The sequence below is a fragment of the Haliaeetus leucocephalus genome, unplaced genomic scaffold (genome assembly GCF_000737465.1).
Source record: "Haliaeetus leucocephalus isolate CR32 unplaced genomic scaffold, Haliaeetus_leucocephalus-4.0 Scaffold135, whole genome shotgun sequence".
Lineage (NCBI taxonomy): Eukaryota > Metazoa > Chordata > Aves > Accipitriformes > Accipitridae > Haliaeetus > Haliaeetus leucocephalus.
The window spans coordinates 516958-529672 of NW_010972571.1; the positions used below are offsets into that span (position 1 = coordinate 516958).

Consider the following 12715-nt stretch of genomic DNA (forward strand, 5'->3'; position numbering starts at 1 on the left):
TTTAACCCCAGCCAGCAACTAAGCACTATGCAGCTGCTCACTCCTCCTCCCTCCCAGCGGGATGGGGAGGAAAATGGAAAAAAAGTAAAACTCGTGGGTTGAGGTAAGAATGGTTTCATAACTAAAGTAAAATAAAATATAATAATAATAAATGTAATAACAATAATAATGAATAGTTTTTAAAAAGAGAGCGAGAGAGATAAATAAAACCTAAGAAAATAGAAGTGATACATAATGCAATTGCTCACCACCAGCTGACCAATGCCTGAGCAGCGATCTGGCCAACTTCCCCTAGTTTATATACTGAGCCTGACATTCTACGGTATGGAATATTTCTTTGGCTAGCTCAGGGCAGCTGTCCTGGCCATGCTCCCTCCCAGCTTCTTGTATACCTGCTTGCTGGCAGAGCATGGGAAACTGAAAAATCCTTAACTTAGGATAAGCGCTACTTAGCGACAACTAAACATCAGTGTGTTATCAACATTATTCTCACCTAAATCCAAAATGCACTGTACCAGCTACTACAAAAAAATTTAACTCCATCCCAGCCAAAGCCAGGATAACATCTCAAAAAGTGATCTCATCACATGAAGAGATGGTCTGTAACAAAAGCAGTATGACTTCAAATCTAGAGTTTTAAGTATCTTATAAATTATTTATAAGCTGAAAAGCAGAGAACTGATGTGATTTTTTTCAAAGCTCATGTTTTTCAATAATTTTCTGTAGCCCAGATACAGCAGCAGAGGACTACAAAGTAGTTTTATACAGATATAGATACAAATAGAGACTGCTTGTAAAAAAGGTCAGTGCAGCCTTTATAGAAAGGGACAACTTCAAAGACAAAAAGGAGATCACCACCCCATACCAGCTGAGGTTCTGTTTACATGTTCTGTGTATCAAGACATGCTTCCATGTAAAATACTAACTCAGACTTTACCTCCAATTTCATCCAATTCTATCTGAAATGCCAAGTTTGCGTGACAGATCACTGTACTTATCTGAGCTATCCTTAAAGTAAGAGAATGTCAGTATTGTGATGTAAAATATTCCAGCGCCTATTTCTTCAGTCTGCTTTGCTAAACAGATAGCTTTCACCCCCAAAATACACGAATCATACTCTTTTAAGCCTTTCTAATTAAAAAAAAAAAAAAAAAAAAATCAAAGTTTCTCCTAGATTTTTACTTTATTAGAATTACATAAATGTATGTAATTCTTTTTTTCTTTAGAAACACTTACACTCTAGCAGTAGATGCTAAAATCAAAGGCAAGGAGACCTAAAGCAGAACCTGGCTATCACTACTGCCAGCTTTTCCACTTAATGTGAGAGGTACACTATGGAAATCAAGACAACTTTTGCAACAGGTTTAGCAAGCCTGCTGACATACTAATACTTCTAAGAATTAAGAAAAAATTAGTGACAGGTGAAACAGAGTGATAAATCCCATGAAAGTTTCCCTTCCTCTCTCACAATTTAAAGTATTCATCACTTTCACATACTGTACTTTAAGCTGGCATATTCATCCAACAGAAGAAGAATTCATTATGAATATTCTCAAGGCTGCTTAAAATTTTATAAACAAAACAATTGCTATTAGAAAGAAAAGAACCACAGTGAGGAACAAGATTAGGTAGCACTGAAGAGTTACTTTAAAATTTAAAATATGTACAGAAGTAAAAGCAAGTTTTAACATGTTGCAGTTAGATCCCCAGGCTGCCAGAGAACTGCGTCATCTATACAAATGACATTTTTCTCTGTTATGTCAAAGATCAACCCTATACAAGGGACTGGCTGGCAGCACATGGAAAGCCCACAAACATACAAACATCTCCAGTTAGCATACTTGTGATGAGAAACAGAAATCAAAAAGATGTTTTCCAATCTTTTCATTTTAGGGAGTTTCATTTAGCAGTTACCCTTGTACCCTATTTTAGGCAAGGAATGATCTTTAAGTCACCCATGTCACTTTAAGCAGTGTAATTTGAGAAACACACAAAGAAAGTCACAGTAAACATTAAGAGAGGAAAAACTTTCCGAACTGGAAATATAATTAGAACTATTAATTAGGTGCATCCCTTCTGGAAAAACGAACAAAACTGCTAAAAACCAACAAAACAAAAAAGCACCCCCACCCCACCCTCAAACGCCAGCTACTGCTTTCACTGAAGACACCTTAGGGTATGGCATAAGAGCAGGAGCTCTTACATTTTTAAAAGCACAGCTTCGGAGGACCACAGATGTCTTGCATGAAAATATGCAAATAAGAAGTCAATAGATCAAATTTTCTTTTGTTCTTACAAGGTATAGGATTTAGTCTCTGTGAAAAAGCAGTTACTTTTTCTGACTTCTATGTGCCAAAAAACTCTAAAGAGCCAGAAGCTTGAGACCAGTAACTGAGATCTGTAATTCATACCTGCTTTTAAAATCTAACACCCATACACCTACCGTGACAAAATGAATGGCAATTCAATTCAGCTTCTCAATAGCTGAAAGTTACATTTTACTCTGAGCATTATGTTTTTCTGACCGTTTTCAGCATGCTAAAGCTAGTGTATTTATAGGGTATACACTATAAACTACAAATGCAAACTAAACATTTCTATGCCGTGACCTGTGTTGCTCTGAAAGTTTTCACTCTCCTTACACTTCTGCTGCTTTGCTAAAATGACCCATCACCAACACATTTTTTTCTATGGGGGAACCTACTGCAAGGCTCATACAAAATTTCCAAAGGGTTATTGCTTTTCAGTGAGGTGAGTTTAAAACCACAGTTCCGTATGGGCAAACAAAGTTAAATTTTTCTTACCATTTTCATCTACAGCAAGTACACTTGCTCCCTTCCCTAAAAGCTCTTGAACTACAACCGTTAGTCCATTCCGAGCAGCAACATGCAGAGGTCTGTGAAGACAAGCAAACTCATATATAAACCTTAGAACAAGATAGTAAGTGAGATAGGTAGCTTGCATCTAGTTAAATGACTCTTAAAGTATTTATACTTGTATGTTATTTACACATTATATAGATATTGTAGATAGAATAACTAAGATGGGAAAACCAGCAAATGTCTCATTATCTTATTGCAAAGAAACTGTACAGTAACAATTGAGCACTTTCTTCTTTTTATGGCACCACACATTGAAGAAGTAGCTACTAGAAAGACCTGCCTGCTTATGAACTTTATCATGTTAAAAAGTTAGAAACATCTAGTACCCTACTCTTGATAAATCCTTCACTGAACTGTTGTAACAGATACTGTCACACCTGAGTTACTACATATCACTGGCAATAATCATTAGAATACTAACAGCAGAATGGTAGTCATATTCTATTGCATGTAAATGCTTCTAAGAGATGCAGACGCATTTTATCAATCTGCCTTTTAGAAACAGCTACATTCCATTGACTAGAGATAAAAAAAATATTTTAGAGTATCATGCATGAAGCAAGAAAAGCAGATTACTTTTCAAAACCTCAAACTATTAACCATAACTCTGTTCTGCAGTGACTTATATATCAAGGAAAGTGTAGCTTTACCTCAAATATTCTAATTATATCTTTTTCAAATGCAACCATTTTCCAAAATTGGTTGCCACTGGCTTAAATAAAACCTACCACCAACTCAGCAGAAAACAGAATGATCAGCTTACTTCCCTTCTGCTTTATATTGCTCTCCAATCATTTTGAGATTCTTAAAATTGTTTGAATTAACTGTGAACTATGTTTTCATTTGGAAACAAGCACCTTACTTAGAAACCAGAAATGCAAAAGATACAAATAGGAGCAGCTGTATCTGTGGTGCTTACATTAAAGTATTAAAATTAAAGAACTACTGCACACCACAGATATACTGAAAAATGTACTGTAACTATAATATTTTTAATATAGAGGCCAACAATTTTAATGGTTATCTTGCCACACAGTAGGACATTGTTTAAGCTATTTAGAAAGTCAGTTTAGTTATTAAAAAACATTTGCTAAACCAGTAATATTTTAAACAACTGTTAAAATCTTGCAATTTATATAAACATTTCATGGAGGTGCAAATATGTACCTATTTTTCTCTATGACATCTCTTGATCAGACTATATGAGCCAAGGCATGTAGGTGGAATTACATGAGCCTGTGGTAGCACACTTTCTCACTTCTGTTCCCATCTTGTTTTTGCTTTTCCTTCTCTCAAAACATCCCTGCTTCAAGGCAGAAATGAGGCAATCAATCCCTTTCCTGCTTTCTGGTTATTTCATGCTGCCTGAGGTGCACCCTGGTGAACAGCAAGAGCAGCAGCAGAAGTCTTACTATCTTAACTCCTCAGTTCAAGCAGATCTCTGGAAATAGTTGGAAGAACTGTAGGAGTTTGAACACGACAGATTCCAGAAGGGATGTAAGGCCAGAGAAATACATGAGTTGCTGTGATAGCATTATTAAAGCAGTCTAATAATTCATGTACATAACTCAGCTACATATCAGGTGTCAAATGCAGAAGAGTCATTTTAATAGCCCATCCTGATATATATTCCCCAGTATGACATACCACTACATTTTGAAGTTTTCCTTATGATTGGGCTAACAAAATAGGCTTAATTCTAATTGAGAGAAGATCTTCAGGAAGCATTAAGAATACTGTATTCTCCATAATATTTAATAGAAAATGGTCTTTCATCCTAGTAGGAATAGGTGTCTTTTGCTAACAGAAAGCATGCTGTAGAATAAAAACATACTTTAGCTAGCTTTGAAGAGCAAGTCTAGAATGAGGTAATCTCAGTGGATTGCAGTAATTCCACACAGGATTCCCTGAATCACAATACTGTTAAGATTTATTTATCATCCCTTTTACCCAGCTAAAACTAGAGCTTTAAGTACGAGCAAAACACTGTTTCACTTCAAGACGGTTCAACTCTCTTGGTACCTATTAAGCAATTAAAATTCAACCAGTGTGGAAAAAAATTCTGAAAACTATTCCTCTTTATAAGCAAGATACACACCAAAACCTAATCTGTTAAACACACTCACTGCTGATACGTACGTTTGCAAGGCTGCATTGGTGGCATTGATGAGGTTTCTATCCGTAATCTTCTCCAGTATTAACAAGGCACTAGTTTCATGACCCTTAATACAGAACAAAAATCTGTCACATAACAAATACACTTCAAAAATTGCTTTGAATGCCTTTTCAAAGTAACAAGTTAGTTTGCAAACAGTGTTTGATAACACAAAGCTCAGCACTGGTAAGTCAGACTACACACATACCTTGCTGCAAGCCAAATGGAGTGCTGTGTTCTTAGAACTGTCTTGCAAAGTCAGATCAGCTTTAGCACTGCTAACCAGCACCTCTGGGGAAATAAAGATTTGTATTAAGTAGAAGCATATTCCTTAAAGTCTTAATGGCTTACATTTGTGCAAAATGAAAACATAATTTTTACAAAATATATCCACAAGAATGTTAACTATAAGGCAACTTTACCCATATTAAGATTAACAAACCTAAGAGCAGGAATATATAAAACTTTCTCTTTACCAACTGTATTCGTCTGTCCATTTTCTGCAGCCATCATTAAAGGTGTTTTCCCAGAAGAATCTACAGCATTTACTTGAGCATTGTGACTGAGCAGAAGCTGTAGACACTCAACGTGATCCGTAAAAGCTGCTGCATGAAGAGGAGTTCTACAACAGATCAAAAGACAATATGGCCATTTCAGGCATACTTTCTACTTTATTCAAAGAGGCATCCTGACTGTGATCCTGCAGATACAAAAGACTGGGCAGTCCCTCCCACTGATCCTTTGACATCAGTATTGCTGGAGTTGTGACTGCTGCCTTTAGAAAGTCACCTTCAAGTTTCAAATAATTGCCTCTGTGTAGTTTAGTAATAGAGATACAATTTGATTCAGAAAAAATAAAATATGCATAAAATACTACCCACAAAGTGATACTATTTAAAACATGCTCAAACTTGCCTATATAATAAAAAGCCAATTCAAGTTTATTGAATCAGAAAAGGATTTTTAAAAAAATCTAAAATTTATTTCTAGCACAGAAAAAAAAAAAAACCTTCAAAGACTAAAAACAGGGTGAAGGGAGAATTAAAATTCAGTAGCAAATACAAAAACCCCAAATGATTGTAGAATTTCACGGAGCCACTCTGTTACATTACAAACACTCTTTCACTGTGCATTTACACTCTTACCTTCCCTTCGAATCTGTTGAATTTACAATACCAGCACCTAGTGTATCAATTAACATTTCTGCAGCACCTTCATTGTCATTTATCCTATAATGAATTAAACAGGCTGTTATTTACAGAATGATAAATCTTTTGTTAAATACAGCAATGAAATCTATGAAGAATAATTTTACACTTCCTTACACAGCACAATGCAATGGACTGAAAGAATTTCCTTCCATTTTCTGGAAAACTTCCTGTTCCAGGAGGAGCTCTACACAACTGTCATGACCTAAAGCAAATGTAAGAGTTACATATTAAAAAAAAAAGGGAAAAGGTCTATTTATGGATTACAACAAAAAATATGTATCTAAATTAGATTAGGAATATTTTATTTAAAAGTTTCAAAGACACACTGGTTATATTTGATAGGGCTACGTTTAGGAACCAAGACATTTTTAGAATCCTGAAAATCAAACTGACATTCAGCACTGTAAACTTTGTGAAATTTAGAAGGGATCTCATGCTGTCTGAAGAAAATCCAGAATGCTTAATTTAGTTCTTTACACCTCCACGTTTCAAACTCTGCTGCACATTCACCACTTGGTTTACATGAAACTGTCTCCATCATTTGAGGGTTATTTTTGTTCCACTGTCTTGTTAAACCCAGAGAAAAAACAAGTTGATAGTCGTAACAAAAGCCTAAAAAGAACATGTTCAGCCTATCATACTATTATTTTCAAAATTCTATAGCCTACTGCTGTACAGGTAGCTAACAATTGTAACTATCTGTTTGATCTTCAATGTGCATATGAAGGGAACCTTAGATCAATATTCACTGATGTTTGAAGATCTGTATTTTCACAAGTCCTGTCAAATTTTCATTCTACAAATCAAGCATATTTCAGTTTTGTTTTATTCAGACACTATGGTCACTCTGAAAATGGACCAAGGTGTAAGAGTTTAATTTTATAAATGTGATAAAGAGATGTTATTCTAGTTCAAGTTATCAGTGTATTACCCAGTTGCTTCAGCTGTGAAAACAGTCTAGTTAGTTACTCACTTAAAAATAACTGGTAAAATGAAGCTCTAAACCCATACTTCTTGATCTTTCTCTATCATGTGACTCAGAAGTGAAATAAATGAGAAACTCTACTACGTTGGAAATGAACACATAGAACAAAATCTTTAGCAAAGATGCTGAATGAATTTCCTACATTTTAAGGCCTCCCTCACCCCCAAATCCAAGAAAAGTATCAGTGAAGAAAAAGATCAGCAAAGCAAAAAATAAATTCTTATTAAATCACTTTTATATGCTTTAGCTTCTTGTGCCTATGAAGGTTGATTTGAAGCAAGTTTAAAAAAAATCTGAAACCATTCCTCCCAAGACTCCCTGTGAAGATTATTTTTTGGGGATGTGTGGCAGATTTCTATTCACAGCTACTATGCTGAACTTCTTGAGAGACTCCTTGAGGCATAAAACTAAGAAGGCAGTTTATAACAAGAATGTAGTGCAAAAATAAACACCTCATATTATGTATTAGATGTTACTGCATTCTCCCTCAAGATACCATGTCCCTTACATTGACTAATACGAACTGAAAGAGGACAGACTTTATACGTTGCTTTTATAGGTAGTAAAATTTTTTATCTCAGTGTCAACAGATACATTTAGACCTGTATTTTAATGTCTTTTACCATTATAGCAGGCCCAATGCAGTGATGTATAGCCGTGATTGTCTGCTATTGCAGGTACTGCATCCACAGATGTAGCTGACTGCAGGAGAGCTCCTAGAACACCTATATGTCCACATGCAGCTGACAAGTGTATAGGGGTTCGCCCCCTACAGTCTCGTAGTAAGGACTTAGCACCATGTTGAAGCAATGCTTCCACACATTCTTCATGCCCAGTAACTGCCTGTGAGAGATGAGACAGGAAATAGCAAGTTTGCATATTCATGTATATAAGCCAGGGTGTGTGACTAAAGCAAGCAAACTCCAGGCAATTTCTTACATTTTTAAGTAATAACAGAATTGCTTAAGCACAGTTGTTATTTTTATTCCTGGAAACAGCAATTCTGTTGGGAAAAAAGCAATGTATTATAATATTGATGACAGAATAATTTCTTGGAGTAACACTGAATGAACTGCTAATCTCTAGGCTCATTCAATTGTCTTATCTGGCAGAAATTATAAAAAAAAAATTTTGGCATATGGCATGCATCATGCTTTTCTTCCTCCCATTAACACTACCCCCACCCCATAACAAAAAGCTGTACTCTGGGACCTCTCCAGTCAACACTTCACAGCAAGATTAAGAGACTCTAGAAGTCCAAAAGAATTCTGGGGGTATGCAGCATACAGGCAAAAGCTAGCCTTCTGAAACTAAAATGACAATTAAAAACTAAGAATGGCAAGATGAGAATAATGAGAAATTCATTAACACTACATCTTGAGTCTGTATTTGAAATTAATATGTATAAAACTGCAAAGGACAGAAAAGGAATATTCTCTTACCCCTCTATGTAATGCTGTCCTTCCCCACTTATCTTTGGCATCTACATTTGCTCCTTTGTTAAGTAGTGAATAAACGCAGTCGGTGTGCCCATTGAGAACTGACAACATCAGAGGAGTCCTAAGCAGAGAGTGAAATAAAGTGTAATCTACATGGAAATTTAACAGACTAGCACTCAGCTGAAATATAACAACTACTACCCTTCTGGACAATGCTGTTAACATTTATATCATCAATGATCTTCTCTAGCACTACTTGCACTCTGAGAATGCCACTCATACTTGCTTTCTAGTTTCAAGAAAATAAATTAATATACCCTAATTCAGAAGTCCCGATTAAGTTACTAGAATCCATTTTTTCAGCATTTGGGCAGTAAGACACATTTTAGTTTCCTCCCAACTCAACAAAAACATTTTTCTCCACCAACATTATGTTTATTGCAAAATACAGAGTTGCATTTGTCCTAGTTCAAATATCTCCCCTTAAATTAATAAATTAAAAATCACCAATGTAAAATATTTAGCTTTTCATTTTATAAAATGCAGTAACTTGTGAAGAACAGAATTTGTATCATTTAAACTCACTGTCCATTTCCATCTTGAATGTCCACAGCATTCTGTGGTTCTGCATTTCCTATCAATAGCCGCAAACATTCCGAGTGACCATTTGTAGCTGTAAAACATAAAAATATGAGTTTTACATGAACTGCATTTGAGTATACAGCTCAAACAGAACAGTAACCTGCTCAGACTAAAGCCTGTTAGCTTGAGAACCCACTGTACAGCTTTACCATTTTTATAGCTTAAATTAAAAACAAAAAATATGAACACTAGAAAGTTATTGCAGAAATCAGGCATTCTCAACCGTATAGTATTAAAAGTAATTGATTCCAACTGTCAACTGCCAACATGTATGTTTTTTACATATAAATGAGATTGCACACATTAACTGTAATTAGAATATATGCTTATACAACATCTGTAAGAAATAATCATTAAATTAGCATAATTTTGACTTGTTTTAAGGCACAGGTAAACACGTACCTAGCCAATCATACACAGATTTTGTTAGCAAGTGTAGCATGTGCATAGTTATGAAATAATAACTGAAATCACATTTAGAAAGAGAGAAGAAAATATAAAGCATACAAGTCATTAACCAAGCAGTTAAAACAAAAAAAGGGAAAAGAAAAGAAACAAAAAATTGAGAAATCACATTTAAATGCAACCAGTGAAAGATAAATGATTGCTTGTTGGAGGGGAAATTATTTCTGACACACAGCTGCTGTATTCAGTCCACATAAGAACAGTGACAATTCATACTTCTCTAGCTGACAGAAATGCTAACAGAAGTTAGGAGAAGCTAAATCAAATAGAAAAATACAGCTTGTGCTCATAGACAACAAATTAAGTGGTTAGAATGATGATGTTTTGTACATAATGCTCTTTTTACTGCAACATTTCTATAACACCATAACTATAAATTCAATTTAAATAAGTCTATTTTCAAAGGGAGGAAAAAAATAAGACTGTATATGAATACTAGACTTTGAGAAAGGTTTATAGAAGTTTTCTAGGAAACACAGAAAATATTGCAAAGGATTGCCGTTATTTTGAAAACACTCAGGAGTCATTTAAATCCTTGGAAAAAACCCAAAGTATAGTTTTCATATCTCTTCTCAAACTGACAAAATTCTCCAGGAATCCAGTCATTTTTAGAAGTATTTTACTGCCAAGACAGGCAACACAATTCACGTATGTAAATTTGGGCCTACAGTTTGGGCTGCATGAAAGACTAGGAGAGAAACAGGAACATGTCACTGACACCTGTCAGCACAGATAGCCAAGCTAGTTGAATGGACAAGGACAATGCACCCTGTCAGAGAGCAGTGTGGAAGAGCACACCTCAAGCTGAAATGATTTATTGGGTTAACACCGGTTTCTACCCACAGCTGCTTTGTTACACCTTTCTCAGCATAGCATATACCTTAAAAATCACCTTTTCCTAAACACCATTTCTTAGAACATTAATGATCGAGACTTCTGAACATGAAGATGATCCACTTCAAAAGCCAAAATTTTAGAGGTTAGCAGTTAGCACATACCTGCAGCATGTATTGGGGTCCTCTTTACAACATAATCTTTCACCAAGATTGATGCTCCCTGATTAATGAGCACGTCTACACATTCCACGTGTCCCTTAAAGGCAGCAAGATCCAATGGTGTCCTTCCATTATTATTCCTCACATCAAGGTCCAGCAGCGACTGTACCAGCACTTCCAGAGCTTGATGGTGGCCATGATAGGCCTACAAGAATAAGAAAATTCTTCACTTTTCCCATCCTTCATATTTTTCCCTTTCTTACTGGGATTACATATATGAAACTGTGAAGATAGTATTTTTGTTTTAACATGTGGAAGAGCTACTGATGCAGCATGTATCTAGTTACAATAGTTATGACTAATTTAAAAAAAACCACACCACAATTTCAGCAAGAAGGTTGGTGGGTTTTTTCCACTTTAGCCTTTCAGTCAGCTACTGAAACTACTTTCAGAAAATCAACTGTCTCCAATTTGTATAACTACCAGTATTTTGAATACTGCATGTTTCATTGCTTTATGTTATAGTTACATCACCATCAGATTATTTCAAGTGAGGAACATGTGCAAACTTAACTAATTCCTATTAGTTTTTTTTAACAAAATATTTGAAAAAGAAAAAGCCAGTAAAATTTGTCTGTAAAAAGAATACAGTACAAATAGCTACAGTTAACATAGCTGGTAAAACAGAAGGGACTTGGGGGATGAAACAGTTAAGAGATCAGAATAGATGTACAAGGATAAAAAATAGCATAGAGAATACTCTGTAGGTATGTGTTAAGACAAAATGTCCAAATTAGTAATGAAAATAAACATCTACAACTATAGTTTTATAATTTCCATAATAAATTTTAAATGTATACACATGGATACATTGTCTGGCCCCAGACAAAACTGATTTCCAGGAACAGTCTCTTCTAACTGCTTTCATTTACCAGTATTAAAGATTACTTCTTACTTCAGATAGATAGATATATATATATACTGCATGAGACTCAGGCGATTTTCAGAAAGTACACTGTGGTTTTTCAATTGCTCCAAATTCAGTGCAAAAGATGAAAGCTACATATTGGGCTGGTTACTCTGTATTTTGAGTATATTCGTATAGACAATTTCATCAGGTCCTCTCTTAAGCTATTCTTTGTGCAAATCTTTCTTAAAGTATTAAGGATAAACACGTCTCATACTAAACATCGATAAGGGTAAAATGAGGATATAAACCAGTTATCATTACTTACAGAACAAGTCTTCTAAAAGTTTTATTAGTATAAATTATAACATAAATCTTAATTAGAATATTCCAAATGAAAGCTGTTCCATGAAGCAAGTTTCAAGTCAAATGGAAAAACTGCCCTGTATAGCTCATTCAGGAATATTAGTAAGTATTTTTGGATTTCATTTATTGTTATTGACCTATTTTTAAAAAAATCCAGAATGAAAAAACCTATGTCAACAACTGTTTGCAATGAGATGAGCTATCATCATTAAAGAATGAAATACTTACAGCTAAATGCAGTGGACTTATAGGTGCTCTGTTGTCTGAATCATTCAGCATATCAGTACCTGATGTTTCCATTAGCTTAGCAAAGAGATAAAGTCAGAGTGAGTGCAAAAAACCCTCACCTTTAAAAACATTCAGCAATAATTGCTGCAGTTTCCAGTATACAGATTGAAAAATAAAGGAAGAAAAAGAGGAAGAATAATATAGGATTACAGTTTCCTCAGGAATTCTATATCTCCTTCAACCTTTAAAAGAGTTTGAATTGCAATGACTGCGACCCCTCCCCCATATTCATCTCCCAAGCACAGTTGTTTAATTTTGCATAACAATGCAATAATTAAATCAGAAACTAATCTAAAATTATTATTTTTCCTAAAGCAGCCATATGAAGTAATATAGATGAAATACATACAAAGGAAAGACAAGGACAGGTGAGAACAGCT

The 12715-nt window shown here is 34.9% G+C and overlaps 1 protein-coding gene across 4 annotated transcripts in view; it reads right to left on the reverse strand.

Annotated features, from left to right (window-relative positions):
* Positions 1–12715, reverse strand: part of ANKRD28 (ankyrin repeat domain 28) — a 125620-nt gene that overhangs the window by 5627 nt on the left and 107278 nt on the right. For 2 of the 4 annotated variants that reach the window (XM_010585884.1, XM_010585883.1), the window contains exons 17-27: positions 12276–12350; positions 10778–10979; positions 9258–9345; positions 8676–8793; positions 7857–8076; positions 6363–6450; positions 6183–6266; positions 5514–5659; positions 5246–5328; positions 5022–5104; positions 2805–2896 (exon numbers count right to left, since the gene is read on the reverse strand). In XM_010585884.1, the coding sequence (XP_010584186.1) occupies positions 2805–2896; positions 5022–5104; positions 5246–5328; positions 5514–5659; positions 6183–6266; positions 6363–6450; positions 7857–8076; positions 8676–8793; positions 9258–9345; positions 10778–10979; positions 12276–12350 (1279 nt within the window). Of the gene's footprint in view, positions 1–2804; positions 2897–4049; positions 4186–5021; positions 5105–5245; positions 5329–5513; positions 5660–6182; positions 6286–6362; positions 6451–7856; positions 8077–8675; positions 8794–9257; positions 9346–10777; positions 10980–12275; positions 12351–12715 lie in introns of those variants that run through there. The other 2 variants (XR_775533.1, XM_010585885.1) reach the window with 2 other exon arrangements.